Below are 21,976 nucleotides of genomic sequence, written 5' to 3'. Positions count from 1 at the left end.
GGGAGCGGTTACGATTTTGTGCTGGGCGCGAGACGGATCAGCCTGAAGAATTCCGAAAGGATCGGAAACGAGATTGATTACGTCTTTTAAACGTGCGTTTTGGTTTTAGTCGAGGGAGAGAAGTACTTTTACCCCCAGTAGCATTGGATATCATTGTATCCAGCTTTTCACCGAAAAGACGTCCACTGAAGTTACGGGAGATTTGTCAGGGACTTTTTTGAGGCCACATCCGCCTTCCATTCTCTCAGCCAGAGAATACGCCGGATTGTGATGGCGTTTGATGCTATTCCCGCTACCCCTCTTGCAGAATCCAACGCTGCATGGACCATGTAATCTGCCACTACTGCAATTTGCACCGCCTGGTCCGCCAGCTGAGGATTTGAAGCTTGGAGGCCCTGTTGCAATCGATTAGCCCAGGCCATAATGGCCTTGGCTGCCCAAACTGAAGCAAATGCGGGAGCCAGAGAGGCACCTGCCGCTTCAAAGATTGAATGCGCCATGCGTTCTACCTGTCTGTCTGCTGCGTCTTTGAGGGTTGAGCTGTCCGGTAGTGAGAGAAGTGTTTGTGCTGCCAGCCTAAAGACTGGGGGGTCCACTTCAGGCAGACCTGTCCAATCCTTAGTGTCCTTCTGTGGGAAGGGGCACTTTGCTTCCAAGTATTTGCGATTGGCGAATTTTTTCTCAGGCTGTGAAAAATGCTTAGAAAGTATTTTTTGAAATTCCGGGTGATTAGGGAAGACCTTAGATGGTTTCTGAACACTCTCGAAGGAAATCTTGTGTTCTGGTGCTTCCGGGGTTGGATCAGAAATGTCCAGTACCCAAAGGATGGAAGAAATTATATCCTCAACTAGCGCTGTATTGCTAGGGGGACAAGGAACCAGAGTGTTCTCCGTTTCATTATCTGAGTTAGAGTCACATATGCCCTCTGAGTCTTGCACATCGCTAAGGAGCTCCCTAGCGGGCGAACTAGGGCGGAGGTGTTCTGTGGTCTGGGATCGTTGTGGAGATCCGCATTGTGTTTCTCTATCAGGGGACGGTCTCGGTGACCTGGAGCCACTGTGTCTCTCCCTGGAAGGGGGCGACCTAGTGCGATGTGAGGACGCAGATGAACGCGACCTGTGGGTCCGCTTACGACTCAAGCTGTCGGAAGCGGTCTGTCCCTGAGATCTTTGCTGAGTAACGTTCATAGCCGAGGCATGACCCTGCAGTAGTGTAGAGGTCAGGTTATCTATAGACTGTGTCATAGACTGCGACATCTGAGTCGCCCATTCCGGCGCAGTAGCGGTCGCAGAAGCATTGGTAGGGACTTCTTGGGGTTCTGACCCAATGTTTTGGGTACCGTCCTGGCAGTGCGGGTACGTGCTGCCGCTGGGGAGAGTGGCTTTGCAGGCTGTACAGACTGCATAAAAGCAGTCTTGTCTGGTCCTTTTTCTTGAGCCCGACATAGTGTCTAGAGGCTAATTAGCAGAGGCCCTACAGGGGTATCTACGCAGAGGAAAAGGAATAGGGGAGCGTTATAGGTTATATGAACTCACAGCTGAGTACAGAGAACCCAGCTGTGATCTTACCCCACCGGTGCGCCCCCTAGGTCCAGCGCCGATAAATCCCACTCCTGTGCCCCCCAGAGACCGCTGTGCTGCCTTCAGCTGCAGCAAGATGGCCACCGGGTTCTGAGGTGGAGGAGGATTCAAACCAGACCCCCCCGGATTGAATGATAGGCTAGCGGTGGGGTCATGAGCGCAACCTGGGCCCTGTGGGGGGGTCCCTTTGAGTCGCTATGCAGCTGGTGCTGCCGGAGAGACAGGGGCGCAGGGAGCCCTGTCTCTGACCAGTGCCATGCCTGCCTGCACCTCCCCCAGTCCCAACAGGAGCCCGCAGTTGGGCTGGGGTCTCAGGACTTGTAAGTGGCCGAATGGTGCCTGATACAGGCCCTACCTGCGGTGTCTCAACCTAATGCCCCCATAGGGGGATTAGGGAGGGTGCTGCTTCACCGTCAGGGGGCTTCATCCTATCCTCGACCTCAACCCAGAGCCCAAGGGAACTGGGGAAGGAGGGGGGGGGGGTTCTTGACTTCGCACCAGTACCCGAAGGACTGGGGAAGGAGCGACATGGGGAAGAGCCATCTCGACCTCAACCGGGTACCCCTTAATAGGGAACCGAGGAGGGAGCCATGCCGGGAGTCTCGCTGGAGACCCACTTTTCTTTATCTGTAATCCGTTGAAAAAAATCAAGGAAGAAAAAACGGATTTAAAAAAAAAATCTTAGGTGTACCTCCTTGCGACACTAAGCAAAAACTGGAGAAGGCTGATGCCGTCCAGGGGCGTATGCTGCAGAGGAGGAGCCAAAGTTAATCTTTTTCAGATTATGCATAGTGTCGCCTCCTAGTGGACAGCAGCATAACACCCACGGTTCTGTGTCCCCCAATTAGGCGACAGAGTAATACCCAGCACAAGCTGGAACTTTGGTGGCATCTTGTGGCCAAGAGAGGAAAACACACTATAAATATATTTTTGGTGTTTGTACACTACATATCCTCTTGATCATAACACCGAGGGATGAAAACTGAAAATTTGACTACAACTGCAAAGCCAGTTGTCGAGATAAACTTCCGGAGGTCAGAACTGAGCAGCGACTACTGCTTTTTTTTTTATAACGGTGCCTGCTTACACCTACACGTGTTTGGATAAATAACGGATAAAGCCCCCTTTTGTCAGGGCTCCCCTTCCGTATTGCGGTTGACCCCGGCCCAATTTGGGATATACCTTCGATAACAGGACTATGTAAGCTTCTTTAGCCATATCTTGGCTGTGGTATCCCCCCCCTCTCTCTCTCTGTGTATACCTCATGGCTGCATACTCTGCTCCACCGTCCATGGATAAATTTGTGAATCAGGGTAGCTCCAAATTGGTCAAGACCAGAGCTCAGGTTGCTAAATCTCCTCCTAAAACATCTGACTCTAACACCACCATGTCTGAGGAATCGCTGCAAGCAATTGCTGCTTCTATTACAATGAAGCTCATGCCAGTGATTGACGCCAGACTTAAATCTTTTCAATCATCACTGGAATCAATCACATCACAGCTAACTGAACACACCAATAAACTTTCAGTGGCTGAACAGCGGATTTCTGACTTGGAGGACACGAGACCACGAGATACAGCAGCTTTGGGAAAAATTTGATGACCTGGAAAACCGGAGTCATCGTAACAATCTACGGATCATCGGTGTTCCTGAATCTGTAAAGGACCTTACACCACCTTACTTCCTCATGGCTCCCACGAGCACTCAATTTGCCTGACATGCCTGGCTCTATGGTGGTGGAGCGAGCACACAGAATTGAACCTGCGCTCTGATCCGAAAGCTCGTCCACGCCCGGTAATTTTCAAGTTACTCAACTACCAGGACAAACTTCAGTTGCTCTTGGGCGTACCGAGCCACCTCCTCATTGAAATACGAGGGCCATTCCCTCCTTATGTTTCAAGATTTCTCCTCCTTGGTGGTGACCAAGCACCGTGCTTTTTCTTCAGTATGTAAACTATTACATGACAAAGGCAATCGTTTTGCTGTTCTCTACCCTTCACGCCTTTGGGTGGTGCTTCAAGGAAAACCGGTATTTTTTTGATGACCCAGATAAAGCATTAGAGGAAGTTGAGCGCTCTTCCCGGGCCTCCTCTCCGGTCACTTGACTCTGATTTGTAGCCATGTGTTATTTTGCCTTTAAGATTTGATTTTGAGCTTATGGCTTGATCTATATGGAACTTTTGTTCTTATCTCATGTTTTTCCTTCTAGGGGATACCATTAGTTAAGATAACTTAACCCGATGTTTAACTATTTAGTTCTCAGTTCAGTTGGGGTTTAGGGGTGGGTTTCCTCTCCTTGGGCACGCTCTATGTCCGATCTTTTTGGCTAACTTGGGTTGGTAGATTTGCTTGCTGGGACAGACCTTTGCCCAACTACTCTTTTTCTCATTTCTACGTTCTGGCCCCAATGTGGGACAGGTTAACATGGAGACCCCTAATAACATAGCTTCTCACATTAATATACGCTCCATCAAACTTCTATCATGGAATGTGGCTGGCCTCAATTCACCGGTCAAGTGTAGAAAAGTACTAGATCACATTACTCGTCTACGCCCCCATATTGCCTTTTTCAAGAAACCCACTGGCTATGCAGGGGTCACCGAGCGCTCCGTAATAGATATTATGCGGAGTGTTTGGAGGCTTCCTTTACACAGAAAAAGCGTGGTGTGGCCATTTTGTTTCATAAGGATCTCGATAATTCTATATAGGATGTGGTGAGGGACCAGGCAGGGCGATATTAGTCAGAGCAATTATTGAACAGCGGGAATATTGCCTTATAAATGTTTACGCACCCAATACTACTAGCCCCTCCTTCTTTGCTAAACTTGAAGAGATGGTTCACGACTGGCATCCTACCAATATATTATTGGGTGGAGATTTAAACGGCCTTCATGATGCTTTTTTGGACAGATCTTCCCCCCCTGCCAGCATCTCACCCTCCACCCAGAGCAATTTCTACCTTGTTAAACAGGCTTGACTTGGTTGATGCCTGGAGGTGCTGCCACCCTACGGAAAGAGAATATACCCTTCTATTCTAGGGTACATGATGTTCACACTCGAATTGATTATTGGCTAACTTCTGCCTCTCTTCTTCCCTTCTAAAAACAGTTGACATTCTTCCTTCAATTATCTCAGACCACTCCCCGGTCTTACTTACTCCGGAACTCCCCACTAATAGATCTGTGTCTTTGCGCTGGCGCTTCCCCTCTTATCTCTATACTTCAGATGATTTCAAGCGCTATATGACAGGCTGGTGTGAGACTTTCGTGGAGGACAACTTGGACGATATCAATCTATTTTGGGCCACTGCTAAAACAGTACTTAGGGGACATGTTATCTCTTATGTGTCCCGGAAAAAAAGGAAGTTGTTGTCCTCTTTGCGGCCTCACCTAGACCAGCTCACTCAGTCGTATAGAGACTTTAAATTACATAATACTCCCTCCCCTCCAGAGAGACTTACCTGACAGCTAAACCAAACTTAAATACCTTATTACATGAGCAGGCACACAACCAATTAGCTCATCAACGTAACCGTTATTTTCGCTGGGGTAACAAAGCAGGCTGTCTCCTGGCGTCTTTAACGAAGCCATTCAAAGCGGTTACTAGGGTTCCCAATATTGTCTTACCCGATGGCTCTATCACTCGTGACCCAATCCAAATTTATGCGATTTTTAGGCTGAGTCCACACGTACTTTTTTGCCCTGCGGATTTTTCCGCGCAGAACTGAAGAAATCCGCAGGTCAAATGACTTGCATTTATCCTGCGGATTTCTTCAATTTTTAATGCGTCTTCTTGCGGTTTTTGTGCGGTTTTCCCCCTGCGGATTTGGAGACAGGGGAGGTGGAACACCGCACAAAAGTAGTGACATGCTGCAGATTTTGTACCGCAGGAAAACCGCGCAGAAAAATCAGCAGCGTCTGCACAGCGTTTTTTTTTTTTCAATTGACTTACATGGTACTGTATATCACAATGCGGATATGCAACGTTTCTGCACGGTAAAATCCGCTGCGGATCCGCTGGATATCTGCATCGTGTGCACACAGCCTTAGAGACTTTTATGCAGATCTTTATGGCCCATGTCTGGACTCTCGGGAGGATGGATATGCATTCCTACGCAAGGCTTGTCCACCAAGGCTTTCTGACTCTCAGCGGAAGATCCTAAACCAACCAATTTCTTCTGAGGAGGTAAGATCAGTCATTAAATCTTCAAAACTGCATAAAGCCCCTGGCCCGGATGGGTACTCGGTAGAGTTTTATAAACTGTTACAACCCTTAATTACTCCACACCTCACTTCTCTTTTTAACCATATCTTGGACTCGGGTTCTCTGCCGGATCGATTTAATGAAGCCTGTCTGTCATTACTACTAAAACCGGGCAAAGATCCACTTCTCCCCGCCTCGCACCGCCTGATTTCCTTTTTAAATGTTGATTTTAAATTGCTCACCAAAATCATGGCTAACAGATTACGGTCTATGCTTGCTGATAGTCTTACCTCATCTCAAATGGGCTTTGTCCATGGTCGGTCTATCACTTACAATATCAGGACGGCGTTAGCGGCCATCACACATAGTTATCAGGCTAAGGCCAAGCAGAATATACTGGTCAACCTCGACGCTGATAATGCTTTTGACCGGGTGTCCTGGTCTCATCTTATCAGAAAACTGAAATATAGACTGTTTGGCTTTACCTTTTTTTAATTTTATACGCACAATTTACACTAACTCCCAATCTTCGATTTAGCTTAATGGTATCCAGTCCACCCCTTTTTCCATCTTCAGGGGACGAGGCAGGGCAGTCCTCTGTCACCTTTGTTGTTTAATATTGCCCTTGATTTCTTACTAAGATGTCTGGAGATGATCCCTTCCTTTGGGGGCGTAGGGGTCGGTCACCATACACTTAAAACGTTGGCATTTGCTGATATCTTACTCATGATATCCAATCCTAAGGAATCCATTTCCTCTATAATGGACGCCTTTAATGTATTTGGAGCAGTTTCGGGATTTTGTATAAACTTTAATAAATCTCGTGCTTTAGCTATTTTTAAAACTGCTCAAAAAACAGTGGCTGTTCCCTTTTCCCTTTCAGAGGGGGAGAAATTCTTTACGTTATCTTGGCGTGGACCTACCATCAAATCCTCATGATATCTATAAATTAAATGTTCAGCCTCTTTATTTCTGTAGTTATACAAGCAATTCAGTCCTGGAAATCCCTTAAATTATCCTTTGCAGGTAAAGCCCATCTAATTAAAATGATCTCTTTCCCTAAAATAAGCTTTCCTTTACAGACGCTCCCGGTTCTACTTTCTAAAGCTGATAATAGGCTACTGACACGAGCCTTCCGCCAATTTGGGGCTCAGAAGGGGGCTCTAGAATTAGTGTTTTTAAGCTAGAGCAAACCAAATCTTTGGGTGGACTTAATCTCCCAAATTTATGCCTCTACAGTGTAGCGGCTGCTTTTCGCCATTCCCTTTGATTGGCTAGGACCGCCCCCTTTAGTGAAGCGATTAAAGGCATAAATCCAGACAGACCTGCACCAACCTAACCAGGTCTAACTTGTTCAGTGAACGCACCAAAAGGATGAGTCGGAGCTGGGCAAAAGGACAATATCCTCATTAAGATGAAATACAGACACCACTTTGGGAAGGAAAGACTGTAGAGGCCGCAAAACCACCTTGTCCTGGTGGAGAATAAGGAAGGGGGGATGACAGGAAAGGGCCGTCAATTCCAAGACGCGCCTAATGGAGGTGAAGGCCACAAGAAACACAACCTTCCAAGACAAAGGATAGAGAGCCCTCTCGGAGAGGATCAAAAGGAGAACTCATAAGGGTCTCCAGGCCCAGATTGAGGTCCAAAGGGTCTGCGGGTGTCCGGTATGGGGGAGCAGCATGTGCTACTCCTTGGAGGAAAGTTTTGACCTGAGAAAGGGAGGATAGGTTTTTCTGAAAAGAACAGAAAGAGCTGACAGCTGGCCCTTTAGAGAACTAAGAGACAGACCAGCGACAAGTCCCACCTGGAGAAACGCCAGAAAGGAAGGGAGAGCAAAGGACACAGGCGGGGTGTAATTACATTCACACTAGCTGAAAAAAGTTCTCCAAATCCAATAATAGACCCGGGACAACTACAGCTTTCTAGCATGACACGAATCACCCGATTTGAAAACCCGGACAGTTTCAGAACCGCGATTTCAAAGCCACGTCGTAGAATTGAGCGACCGAGAATTCTGGTGGCAGATTGGTCCTTGGGACAGAAGATCCAGTCTGTCTGAAAGCCTCCAGGGGACGTCCACGAGAAGATTAATGATCTCTGCGAACCAAGTCCTCCTGGGCCAATCCAGTACAATCAGAATGACCGGCACCCCTTCCGCTTTGATCTTCAACAGCCCTGGAAGAAGGGGGAGAGGAGAAAACTGATAGGGAAGGGAAAACTGTGACTAGGGTATTGCCAGAGCGTCGGCACCCACCGTGAGAGGATCACAGGACCTGGAAACAAACTGTGGAACCTTCCTGTTCAGCTGGGACGCCATGAGGTCCACATACGGAGTACCCCATCGAAGGCAAAGTTGATGGAAGACTTCCTGATGCAGGGACCACTCTCTCGCCATGAGACTCTCACGACTTACAAAGTTTGCGGCCCGATTGTCCATGCCAGGGATATGTACTGCGGAAATCGCCAGAACCTTCGCCTCTGTCCACCTCCATGGTGAATAACAAATGCCATCGCCGTGACATTATCCGTTTGAACTAGGACTGGCAAATCCCTAAGAAGCCTTTTCCTAGTGGAGCAAGGACAGAAGAATGGCCCATATATCGAGGACGTTGATTGGTAGAGAAGATTCCTATTCTGGTGAGCATGTGGCCTCTCTTGGCGGAAAAAATCCTACGACGCAGAGAAAAGGCGAAAGGGCCGAAACCTACGCTTCAAAAGGAAGCTGGCGAGGTTTGGACTGAGGAAGGAGGGAACTCATCCCTCTGATGACCTCCTTAACAATTTGGTCCAGCTTGGAGCCAAATAGATGGGAACCCTGGAACGGAATGCTGATATGGAACTTTTTTGAAGATAAGTCCGCCTGACATGCCTTAAGCCAAAAAGTCCATCGGATGGCCACAATATTGCTAGACGCCTGAGCCGCACATGAAGCAGCGTCCAGAGAGGCGGATACCATGTACTTGCCTGCATGAGAAATTTGTTCCAGCAACAATGCCCTGACGGAGTGGCTTAGCCCATGCAGCTATGGACTTTGACACCCAGGTGGTGGCAAAGGCAGGGCACAATGCAGAAGCGGCCGCTTCAAAGGCAGACTAAGCAAAAGACTTTATGATCCTGTCATTGGAGTCCTTGACAGATGCTCCATTTAAGTGGAAACTGGAGGGTCCACATTTGGAGAAGTGGTCCAGTTCCCTGTGAGCTCAGGGGCGAAGGGATATAGGATGCTGAGGCTCTTCCTTCTTTGGAAGCGTCTGGTCGGGTTTTCCCATTCTCCAGAAAGTACCTTCTCAGATTCTCTGTGTGTCGCAAAGAACTTGGGAGCTGGTCTCGACCGTCTACACGAAACCGCCTGTTCTGCGGGTTCCGTAGCGGTATCCATGTTACAGGTCTGAATGACCGCCACAATGAGGCTCTGGACCATGTCCCTCATATTAGAGGCCTGGTCAGAATCCAGGTCCGAGTCATCCTCTGATAGCGCCTTGCCTGACTTGGGGGAGGAGGACCGGGAAGAAGCAGTCCGCCGGGAAAGACCAGGGGGAGAGACAGAGCGGGAGGAGGACCTAGAACGACGCTCCTGCTTGGGTCTCTTATGGCCCATGTTGGTAGGCACGACCGGTGAGTTCTGTGATCCTCTAGAAACGGCGGAGGCAGGAAGGAGCAAGCTGTCAAGAGCGGACAACCAGAGTCTGAAAAACCTTGGTGAGGCCAGCAACAGTTTGTGACAACCGACACTGGGATATGGGAACCACTCTCTCCTGTAGTAGGGGGCTCCTGGGTAGCAGGCGCGGTGGAACTGCGGCAGTACTGACAGAAGGCAAAGGACTGGCCTGAAGGGAGCTCGTAATTACATGAAGAGCAGACAAAGTGCCTGACAAAAGTAGAAGAGGAGGAAGCAGGAGGGCGAGAGCTCTCTCTTTTAGGATTAGGCATGATAATAAGTAGACCCATTAACTAATGCCAGAAGGATATATAATGAAGAGAGTGTCAGTCTGCAGAGCAGAGCTTCTCATAAGAAGCTGCAGGTCCTGTCTGGTTCCAGACTGTAGAGGGAGCTCCAATACAGTTGCAGGAGTAAATGCATAAACTTCTTGCAGGGAAAAGCCACCTTCTGGGTTCCAATGCCGGCAAATGGTGACCACAGCGAGGAAGAGGAGGGCCCGTAGTGAAAAACGCGGGGAGTTTCCGCGCCACTGGAAAAAAGGGGGACGTGTGCAAAAGAATTAGGACAATGAGGCCGGGAAAAGTGGGCGTAGCTAACTACGGGAGCTCCGAGAAGGGGGTGGAGCTATTAAGAAGAGGGAGCAGGTCTACAACGGGCGGGAAAAAAAAGCGCACACGATGATGCAGGGAAGAGGGGCGGAGCTAGCTGCCGAGGCTAGGCCATGCTGCAGACGGGGACTAAAGTACAAAACACTAACCGATGAAGCAGGGGAAGGTGACGTGGAGGCCCCAAAGTTAACGGCACTATATCTCTGCTCGCACCCCCCCCCCCCCCCCGCCCATCCATGCTGCGCTGCTCATCCCCAGTGCCTGCCCTAACAAGGGAAAGCTAGACCTTCCTCTATCTTCATTCTTTCCTTCTTCATCATTACCAAAACCTTCTCCTCAACACCTCTGGACAGGAACCTAAGAGGGAGAGAAAAAGAGATGTACCTCTCCACAGAAGACCATCGATAAACGTCTGAGCCTCTTAGATTGAGGGACGTCCATGCCTCCTGAAACTGACATTAGAGTAAGTAATGATGTCAGGTCTCCACCGCAGCTTCAGCCGAAAACCTCCGATGGAGGATAGGAGCAATAAGAATGTGGAAAACGGTCTTAGGAGCGCAGGAAAGAGACTCAGACGAGAGATGGGGTTAAACCACAACGCGTTTCGACGCAGGATCAGTCTCCATCAGGTTGTGGTTTAACCCCATCTCACGTCTGAGTCTCTTTTCTGCGCTCCAAAGACCGTTTTCCACATTCTTATTGCTCCTGAAACTGACAGGCTCTGGTGGGAGAGTGGGTAGGAGACAGGGGCCAGGACCAAAGTTAGGAGTCACCTAAACACTCTTCAGTGTTAGGGGCTGGGGTCCTGCTGACAAGACATATGAGGATAAGGGGTGGCAGTACACACCGTACTCAGTCTCTACGTGGGAGCACAGTTGTGACTTTTCACACTGCATCCCTCCAGAGGTAAAGGAGAAGATCCATTTGAAAAAGAGACATTACTGGAAAATGATGAAAGCCGAGGTAGATATGGGTCTAGTAAAAGACCCGTGACCACCTCCTATACAGACACTAAGCTAAAATTGATTAACCCAGTGCTAGTCGGTGGGGTGTACATTGCGGAGGAGGAGCTAACATTTTTTGTGTTTGTGTCAGCAGCCTACACCCATGGTTCCTGTGTCCCCCAATGAAGCGATAAGAGAAAATAATGATTCGTTTATCTGCAGGATAGGTGATATTTTACTGATTGACGAGAGAGGGGTGGCCGACTACTAGGACCTGCACCGATTGTTATAGGGATAAAAGTTCCCCGTTCTGTCAATGAAGCAGCAGGTCAGATGCCCGACCACCACTAATCCTTCCAAAAGGGGGTGCCAGATTAAGCCGAGTGCAGTACTTGGCAGCTCCAGTGACTGAATGGAGCTGTAGTCAAGCATACACGCTGCTTAGTTATAGCGGAAATAAAAGTGCCTTTTTAAGCATATTAAAGTAGGGCCCCAGCGGTTGGACCACCACCGATCAAGCAACAAGTTATCACTTGACAGTCATAACCTTTGTTCACCGGACAACCCCTTTTACTGATTCTGCAGTCTATTTACTGTGATATGTAGAGGCTGCAACATTTTTAACACACATATAGGTCTAAAAGCGTGAAATTGCAAAGAAAATAGATTTTAGGCTGGAGCTTTAAAGGTGTGACTTTGGCCTTGAAACAGGTCGTGCAGCAAAAAAAAAAAAATGTTGCAGCATAATGCAAAGGAACTGGTCCAACATTGTGACCACAAGGCGCAACGAAAAATCCAATTGGTTCGACTTTTTGTGACTTGCTAGACGCAAACAACAAAACGCAAATAGATTCACTTACAATAGGCTGCAACGTACAGCAACACACAGCGATCTTTGCCAGGGCCCCCCTGTGTCACAACCAAAGTTATCCTATAGTCCCAACAATGAACACAGCATGTCCGGTATTTTGCGGATAGTAAGAAGCTCTGGATTATAAGACGCACCCCAAATTTTAAGGAGAAAAACAGGGATTTTTGTGTGTACTCACCGTAAAATCCTTTTCTCCAAGCCACTCATTGGGGGATACAGGACCATGGGTGTTATGCTGGTACCACTAGGAGGACACTAAGCAAACATATAAAGAAATTAACTCCTCCTCCGCAGTATACACCCTCTGTTGGCTCTTTACTGAACCAGTTCGGTGCAAAGCAGTGGGAGCTCGTAAGTAGCAAACAAAAAATGCAACATATCAAAACCAAAGAACATCCACAAGCCAACGGGCTAACAGGGTGGGTGCTGTATCACCCAGTGAGTGGCTCGGAGTAAAGCATTTCACGGTTAGTACACACAAAAATTCCTGTTTCTCCTTCGCCTCATTGGGGGACACAGGACCATGGGATATCCTAAAGCAGTCCCTGGGTGGGAAAGAGCACGACAGCTGAAACCTTGTGTACCAACAGGTTAAATCTGCCCTACAGGTGTGATACTGCCGATTGCAGAATCCATCTGCCAAGGGCGGCATCTGCAGAAGCCCCCCACTGACAGAGTGGAGTGTGATCGCTGAGCGGATCCACCTGGCTATTGTAGCTTTAGAAGCAGGCAGACCCTTTTTGTGCCCCTCCGGAAGCACAAAGAGGGAATCTGATTTGCGGAAAGGTGCCGTTCGAGAAATGTATTTCCAGAGTGCCCTAACCAAGTCCAAAGTGTGTAGACCTTTCTCAGTACGATGGATCGGCGCTGGGCAGAACTACGGTATGTCCTCATTCAGATGGAAGGAGACCACCTTAGGTAAAAAGGACAGAGACGTTCTCAACACCAACTTGTCCTGGTGGAAACCAGAAGTGGGGGCTTGCAAGACAAGGCCGCCATCTCCGAGACTCACCTAATGGATGATACTGCCACAAGAAAAGCAGCCTTCCAAGAAAGAAGGGCAAGCGCTGCGTCCTGCAGAGGTTCGAAGTTCGAAAGGGGCTTTCTTGCAGGGCACCTAGGACCAGGTTAAGGTTCCAGGGCTCCAGGGGCATCTTGTAGGGGGAGGGGGGACAAGATGCGACACTCCCTGTATGAAGGTCTCAACCTGCGATTTGGCAGCTATCCTTCGCTGAAAAAGAACGGATAAGGCCGAAATCTGACATTTGAGAGAAGCCAGTGCCAGGCCTGAGTCTAACCCTGCTTGGAGTAACTCCAAAATGGAAGGGATAGAAAACACGAGTGGGGAACATCCGTGAGTTCTGCACCAAGAGAAAAAGGTCTTCCAAATGCGATGGTAAATGCGCATGGATGAGGGTTACTGAGCGTTAATCATGGTGGAAGCTACTTGCTGCGTGAAGCCAGACTGGGCTAGAATCCAGGATTCAATGGCCAGGCCGTTAAATTCAGAACTCTCGAGTTCTGGTGGTAAATCAGCCCCTGAGAGAGTAGGTCTGGGTGGTCCGGTAACCGCCAAGGAACGTTGCCGACTAGTTGCACTAGTTCGGCGTGGTCAGTCTGGTGCGACGAGAATCACCGGGATTCCTTCCACTTTGTTCTTTCTGATGACCCTCGGAAGTAGCAGAAGCAGCGGAAACACGTAAGGGAGACTAAATTGATGACATGGGAGAACCAGTTATTCCGACACGATGGCTAATGGGTCGCAGGACAGAGCTACGAACGCCGGAACTTTCGCATTGAGCCTTGAGGCCATGAGGTCGACATCCAGTGTTCCCCAGCGTTGGCAAATTTGCTGGAAGACTTCTGGATGAAGGGTCCACTCTCCTGAGGCGAGACCCTGACAGCTGAGAAAATCTGCCGCCCAATTCTCTACTCCCAGGATATGAACTGCAGAGATGACTGAGTGGTTTATCTCGGCCCATCGCAGAATGTGAGCTACCTCGAGCATTGCTCTTCTGCTTCATGTGCCCCCCTGTCGGTTGATGTATGCCACCGCCGTGGCGTTGTTTGACTGAATCCGAAAGGGGCGACCTGCTAGAAGTTGATGGAATTTCCAAAGGATTAGCCTGATCGCCCGAATCTCTAGAATATTGATTGGGAGATGGGATTCCGGAATGGACCGCAGTTCCAGGGTTTCCTATGCGTGGACTCCGGGAAAATGGCTGCCGGGGGCGGTGCATGCACAGATGGAGATCTCGGCACCAAAATCTCGGGAGATGACATCTCAGCACTGAGATGTCATCTCCCAAAATCTTGGCACCGAGATCTCCATCTGCGCCGCCCCCTGCAGCCATTTTCCCCAGAGTCCACCGCATAGGAAACTATGGAACTGTGGGGCTCTGGCCTTTCAAAAAGTGTCAGCAGAGCCCCGCAGCAGCACCAGAAACACCCGCAGCGGTGCACCTCATATCCGAACACCCCCTCATCCCAGCCTGTGGCCACGTTCTCTCTATCCTCCTCCAGCCGCGACCCTGGTCCACCGCGGCTGGAAAGGTATATCCTCATTATAAGACACACCCCCATTTTCCCTCCAAATTTTGGGGGAAAAAGTGTGTCTTATAATTTGAAAAATACGGTATATTATGTGCTTAAAAAAAAAAAAAAAAGCCATTATGCCATCAGATATCTTTCTTGACAAAATTTAACAGGTAGATAAGATGCCATCTACTACTTGTAATGGAGCCCATTGTCTAACATGCTAGACCAAGACAAAACTGCTCAAACCTTAGCTAACGGTCCCGTTACATTTAGCGATGCACCAGCGATCCCGACAACGATGCCAACCGGTCAGGATCGCTGGTGCATCCCTAACTGGTCGCTAGTGAGCTGCCAAACAGGCAGATCTCACCAGCGACGCTCGGCGGTCGTTACTTACCTGTCAGACGGTAGCAAAGATTACGTCTTCCGCCTGCATCCATGCGTCGCTTGTCAGTGCCAGCGGGACTCCGGCGAGAAGAAAACGGCCCAGAGCGTTCACGTGCAATCCGCGATATCCAGCAGGGGGGTCGGTCGGAGGTAAGTGTCACATGTAGAGATATCGCTAGCGATATCGCTGTTGAGTCACAAAATCAGTGACGCTTTAGCGAGATCGCTAATGATATTGCTATGTGTAAAATGCCCTTAAGACCTGACCACATTTTTAACACAGACTGGTTATCATATAATACCTTATCTTATTGCCCATACAACGCGCAAAGTCCCAGTCTGTCTTTTCATGGCAATCTTCCCACTCCCGAAGGAGCTCATAGAAAATATCCCTGAAATATAAATGGATCAATTATTAATAGCAATGAGACAAAGATACATTACACTGCTTATAGAGTTTATAGCAAATTACAAAGCAAAGAAATTACCTCTGCTTCTTAAAGATATGAAATGACCGATCACTTGGAAAATTAGAACGGTTATCAGTTTCTGGCTGGAAAGACACTGAATGCAGAGTTGATGTAAGAAGAAGAGATACCTTGAGAAAAAAAATAGTAGACATCTCTATAAGGTGTTGTTCCTTTTTTTTATTTCTCCTGCATTGTACAAGTTTGCTGTCAATCTGCATCATGAAAATGTGGCAAGACCTCCCCAACCCACAATCTAGATTCACACATCCGTGTGTCACGGTCTGAAAATAGCCAGCGGTGCATGGGGGGGCCGTGAGTGTCCAAAGCCGAACTTAGCGGCCTTGTGCATGCCTAATAGGATGCCAAGTTTGGGTCAGGGAACCAGCATCAAGTCTGTGCATCAAAGTTCGTCTGGCTAGAGATGAGTGAATCTATTCGCTAGACACTGGTCCAGCGGCCAGGTCAGTAATTTCGTAGCTGCTGGACGGGATCTCTAAGAACAGCCTCCTCTTTTTGATTAAATCAAGCTGCAATAATGATGTTGTAATAGACCAGTTAATCAAGCGAGGAGTTGGAGATGGAAGCAGGTGCAAGGTTGTTCTTAGGGCTCAGGTCAAGGGACCATGGAATACTGACCAGCGTCCTGAGAATTCACTCATCTCTACTTCTGGTATATTACAGCAACAATATAGGGACTTCTTGACTAATCTCCAATGGCATTACATGCATGCGCATGTAATGTATGTAAATAAAAAAGATAGCTGTCTGCCAAATGAGTTGAGCAGACAGCCGTTTAATATGTATCAAAATGTTGTTTAATTTTTCCTTTACCTTTCCTTTACTGGTTCTGTGTACTTCTAGGAGCCGCTCTTGTAAGGTAGGAGAAAATGCCCCAATACGTTCATTCTCTGCTAGGAGCTTCAACGTACTTTTATCCAAGAGGGAAATAACGCTGCAGAAGCACAGACACAACTGTTACCATGATGTGATTACAGGTTAACTTTCTATACTTTCTGGGTGAAGTAGGTCTGCGGTTCCTGCATATACAACATGTCTAATACATCTAAAACCTGCAAAAGTAAACTGCAATTTGCAATTATCATAATATATTAGAAAAATTAATCATTATGTGAATTACACCTCCTTACTGAAAACATTAGCTGGATAAGCCTTCATCAGACATAATTGTCTGATCAGGGTGCTTCTGCATCAGACTCAACAATTGAGAGACTTACATGGTTTGTTATTTAGATGTACAGGACTCACAATCATCTTAGGTTATTGCTACAGCTTTTGTTCAAAATACAACTAAGAAAACTTTGCAGACACCGTATTGAACATCCAGACAATCTTTATGATCTTAATATGGAACTTTCACATTCTTGTTTTTTTTAAAAGACAATAATACTGCAGATAACATTTATTCATCTCAACAAAAAATACCAGAAAACCCCAACATATCAGCAAAAAAGTATGATTCAGAACAGGAAAAATGTGGTCAGACAATCCGCGCTGCGAATCACTAGAAACTCGGATTATTAATACAGTGGTCTTTATTCTACGCGTTTCAGAGTCTCACAGAACTCCTTCCTCAGGAAAAAAAAAAGTGAGTGGTGGTTTTTTCCTGAGGAAGGAGTTCTGTGACACTGAAATGCGTAGAATAAAGACCACTGTATTAATAATCCGAGTTTTTAGTGATTCGCAGCGCGGATTGTCTGACCACATTTTTCCTGTTCTGCAGCAGCAGCGAATCCTCCATTGCCTGTTACAAAACTCCATTTGGTGAGTGTATTACTTGCAATTGTTATCTGCACACCGGATAATGCACTATTGCGCTATTTCTCTTTTACAGCAAAAAAGTATGAACAGAGCTTTAATTAGTATAGGTCAATTAAATAAGTATCCCATCATGTAACATACAAGGTGACTATACCAAAGTACTGATAAAGCATCATACTTAAACTGCAAGTCCAGGACCAGAACAGCAAAATACACACAATTGTGTACACTCAGAAAGCACTTCTGTTCCACAGCATCTGAAAAATAAGGGGAAAATATATAGCCGAGGTATGTAGATATTGCATGAAGGCCTGATATGTATCTTCAACGGAAGTGGGGTTGAGATAGTATAAGGAAACAACGCATCCTATTAAAATGCAATTAAAATATCTGATTAAAAAAAAAAGTACGTAAACAATAACACTTGTCAGGCAGTGTTTACACAGCAAGCGGTAAAGCTGGAGTCACACATAGCGACTTACCAGCGATCCCGACAATGATATCAACGTGTCAGGATCGCTGGTAAGTCGCTATGTGATCGCTGGTGAGCTGTCACACAGACAGCTTCACCAGCGATCAGCACAGCGACGCCGAGCGCGCGGTGTCGCTGTGTTCGTTAGTTACCAGCGCGCTGATGCAGGGAGCTGGTAATTACCATACACATTGGGTATCCAAGGGATGTGCGTCCCTTAGATACCCGATGTCTACGTTAGTTACCAGCTCCCTGCATCAGCACGCTGGTAACTAACGTACACATCGGGTATCAAAGGGACGCAAGTTTATACTTTTGAAATATAAATTTAGATGAAAATAAATACACCACTATAACTACTAATCTCACATTTACTTATAATGAAGTGTAATATTACATGACATCTATTATGAAGGACTGGTAGCTTCAAACTATTGCCTCACTCATAATAATGAACTGATAACAGCAACTAAGGTTTTCCAGGATTTAGACAAATTTCTGCACTCTCTGTATGTGACTGCAGATTGCTGAACCGTGACAGTGTGCAAATATCACACTGTAAAAGGGCCCGTCACACATAGCGAGATCGCTGATTTTGTGACGCATCAGCGATCTCTCCAGCGATCTCATTGTGTGTGACATGTATCAGCGACCGCCCCCCCCCCCCCCACCGGGTATCGCTGATCGTGCAGGAATGTCCTGGGCCATTTTCTGATCGTTGGTCTTCCGCTGGCCAGCACGCATCGCTGCGTGTGGCAGTGGGAGACCATCGATCAGCGAGCTCCCAGAGCTGTAAGCAGACACTGGGAGCTGGTATCCAAGGTAAATATCTGGTAACTAAGCGCGCGGCGCTTAGTTACCCGCTGTGTACCTTGGATACCAGCGTGCTAGCGCTGGGAGCTGGTATCCAAGGTAAATATCGGGTAACTAAGTGCCGCACGCGCTGAGTTACCCGATATTTACCTTGATCGCTGGTGTGTCTGCCTGTTTGGCAGCTCACCTGCGATCATGTAGCGATGCACCAGCGATCCTGACCAGGTGGTATCGTTGTCGGGATCGCTGGTGCATCGTTTGGTGTGACGGGACCCTTAGGATTCCCCTGAATTTATAGAATGAAGGGACAGTAAAAAGACAACATGGATGTGATTAGCTTAGATGCAATCACTTGGCAAATAGATTGTCCTGCACTTCGCTCAATAGAACATTAATAATAATAATAAAATTTATATAGCGCCAACATATTCCGCAGCGCTTTAAAGTTTAACAGTTTCAAAACACAAGTCATAAGTAACAACATTAACAATACAATAATTAAAGCAAAATAAGATGAAATGAGACGACCCTGCTCGTGAAAGCTTACAATCTACAATGAGATGAGGGAGATACAAAGTACAGGTGTGTATTTACAATTGTGTATTTACAATGAAGATCCAGCCATCTTGAGGGAGTGAAGGATGGATGGCGATAGAGAATGGGCTACACACACACACTTACACAAAGAATGACATTGATTAGTGAACGTGATAGGCCGCTCTGAACAAGTGTGTTTTGAGGGAGCGCCTAAAACTATGCAAATTGTGGATAGTCCTGATTTCTTGGGGTAGAGCATTCCAGAGGATAGGAGCAGCACGGGAGAAGTCTTGGAGTCGGGAGTTGGAGGTACGGATTACTGCAGAGGTCAGTCGAAAGTCGTTTGCAGAGCGCAGCGGTCGGCTAGGCCGATAGACAGAAATGAAGGAAGAGATGTAAGGGGGTGCCGCACTGTGGAGAGCTTTGTGGGTGAGAACAAGTACTTTGAATTGGATTCTATAATGAATGGGCAGCCAATGTTTGGACTGGCGAAGAGCGGATGCGTCCGAGTACCGATTAGCCAGATGGACGATCCTGGCCGCTGCATTAAGTATGGACTGGAGAGGGGATAGCCGAATGACGGGGAGGCCAATTAATAGAGCGTTGCAGTAATCCAGGCGGGAGTGGATCAATGCAACAGTGAGGGTTTTTGTTGTTTCCATAGTGAGAAAAGGGCGGATTCTAGAGATGTTCTTTAGGTGTAAGCGGCAAGAGATTGTATATGGGATGTGAAGGAGAGATTGGTGTCAAACATAACACCCAGACAGCGCGCCTGCTGCCGGGGTGTTATTGTGGTACCACCCACGGAGAGGGAAATGTCAGATTTAGGGAGGTTAGTAGACGGCAGGAGCAGAAGTTGTTCAGTTTTAGAGAGGTTGAGTTTCAGGTAGAGAGTGGACATGATATTGGAGACTGCGGACAGTCACTGGCGTTCTGCAGTAAAGAGGGGGTAAGGTCGGGGGAAGACGTGTATAGTTGTGTGTCATCAGCATAAAGATGGTACTGAAAGCCAAATCTGCTGATTGTCTGTCCAATTGGGGCCGTGTAGATAGAAAAGAAGGGGGCCAAGGACTGAGCCCTGAGTTACCCCGACAGCAAGAGGAAGAGGAGATGACGTGGAGCCAGAGAACAAAACACTGAAGGAGCGATCAGAGAGATAGGAAGAGAACCAGGAGAGTGCAGTGTCCTTAATGCCTAGTGACTGGAGCCTAGAGAGTAGGAGATGGTGGTCAACAGTATCGAAAGCTGCAGATAGGTCAAGAAGAATGAGCAGAGAGTGGTCACCGTTACGTTTTGCTGTCAGAAGGTCATTGGTCACTTTGATGAGTGCAGTTTCAGTCGAATGTGGGGGGCGGAAGCCGGACTGTGAAGGGTCTAGAAGGGAGTGAGTGGAGAGGTAACGGGTAAGGCGGAAGTAAACTAGGCGTTCCAAAAGTTTAGAGATGAAGGGGAGATTGGAGACTGGTCTGTAGTTGTTTGGGCAGGATGGGTCGAGAGCGGGTTTCTTTAGTAATGGAGTAACAATGGCGTGTTTGAAGGAGGATGGGAAAATGCCCGAGGAGAGGGAAAGATTAAAGATTGTAGTTAGGTGGGTTGTGACGACTGGAGAAAGAGACTGGAGGAGATGTGAGGGCATGGGGTCGGTAGTGCATGTAGTCGGACGAGAAGAGAGGAGTCTGGAGACGACTTCTTCTGTGATTGGGATCAACTGTGGAAAGTGAGCCAGGGGAGATGCAGGAAGGGATGGGAGTCACCACACTTGGTGGTTGGGAGCAGATTTCCTGACGGATATTATCTATTTTTTCTGTAAAGTGGGAGGCCAGGTCATCAGCACAAATGTCTGTGATAGGGGCTTGTGCTTCTGGCCTGAGGAGGGAGTGAAAAGTGTCAAAAAGTTTCTTGGGGTTGTTGGCTAGTGAGGAGATCAGGGTGGTGAAGTAAGTCTGTTTGGCGAGGTGAAGGGCAGCGTTATAGGTTCTTAACATAAATTTGAAGTGGATGAAGTCTTCTGGTGTGCAGGTTTTTTCTCCATAGCCGTTCAGCACTCCTAGAGCATCGCTGGAGAAGTTGAGTTTGTGATGTGAGCCAGGGCTGTTTTACTGTGTTTGGAGGTTCTGAGAGTGAGGGGAGCTACTTGGTCAAGGGTGCTTCTAAGAGTGTCATTGTAATGATGATCAGCCAGATTAGGACAGGAAAAAGAGAAGATTGGGGACAGTGATGAGTGTAGGGAATCTGAAAGTGTCTGAGGGTTAATGGCTTGTAGATTTCTGACTGTATGGTAGGTAGGAGTGAGCTGGGGTGGGCGAGGATTTGGGAGTGTGAAGGAGAGAATGTTGTGGTCAGAGAGTGGAAGCAGTGAGTTATTTAGGTGGGAGATTGAACAGAGCCGGCCGAAGACCAGATCAAGGGTGTTACCGTCCTTGTGTGTCTCAGAGGTTGAAAGCTGTGAGAGGCCTAGAGAGGTGGTTAGTGATAGAAGCTGGGATGCAGATGTGGAAGTAGGGCTGTTAATGGGGATGTTGAAGTCTCCCAGGATGAGGGTTGGAAGTTCTGAGGACATGAAGTGCGGCAGCCAGGCTGAAAAGTGGTCAAGGAAGTGGGTGGGTGAGCCTGGGGGCCGGTATATGACCGCTACCCTGAGGGAGAGGGGATGGAAGAGCCTGATGGTGTGGACCTCAAAAGAAGGGAATAAGAGAGATGGAACTGGGGGGATGACCTGGAAAGTGCATTGCGGGGACAGGAGCATGCCGACTCCATCACCATGTCTGTTTGTGGGTCTCAGGGAGTGAGAGAATTGTAAGCCACCGTAGGAAATGGCAGCAGGAGAGACAGTGTCAGAATCCCGAATACAGGTTTCAGTGAGGGCCAACAGATTAAGAGAGTTGTTCAGAAAGTAGTTGTGTAGGAAAGGAAGCTTGTTACAAGCAGACCGTGGATTCTAGAGGGCACAATTAAAAGATGGAGATGAGGGAGTGCAAGTAATGTTAATAAGATGAATGAAATTAGGACAAGAAAGCTCATGCATTGACTGCAGAAATTAGTCTAGAGCCCAGAAATCCCATTCAACTACATAATACCTACAGGATCCTTATTGCTCCATTGCTTTATT

General features: G+C 47.7%; 1 protein-coding gene across 1 annotated transcript in view; it reads right to left on the bottom strand.

The window, feature by feature from the left end:
* CDAN1 (codanin 1) overlaps positions 1 to 21,976 on the bottom strand; it is a 177,906-nt gene that overhangs the window by 100,261 nt on the left and 55,669 nt on the right. Inside the window, exons 6-9 of the mRNA XM_073552672.1 lie at positions 17,224 to 17,302; positions 16,098 to 16,218; positions 15,285 to 15,394; positions 15,099 to 15,188 (exon numbers count right to left, since the gene is read on the bottom strand). Of these exons, the coding sequence (XP_073408773.1) occupies positions 15,099 to 15,188; positions 15,285 to 15,394; positions 16,098 to 16,218; positions 17,224 to 17,302 (400 nt within the window). The remainder of the gene's footprint in view (positions 1 to 15,098; positions 15,189 to 15,284; positions 15,395 to 16,097; positions 16,219 to 17,223; positions 17,303 to 21,976) is intronic.

This window comes from Dendrobates tinctorius, unplaced genomic scaffold, assembly GCF_039654945.1.
Source record: "Dendrobates tinctorius isolate UK_male_01 unplaced genomic scaffold, ASM3965494v1 ptg000194l, whole genome shotgun sequence".
NCBI classification, from domain to species: domain Eukaryota; kingdom Metazoa; phylum Chordata; class Amphibia; order Anura; family Dendrobatidae; genus Dendrobates; species Dendrobates tinctorius.
Note: the sequence above shows the minus strand (reverse complement) of the source record. Positions and strands in the feature narration are given on the sequence as shown.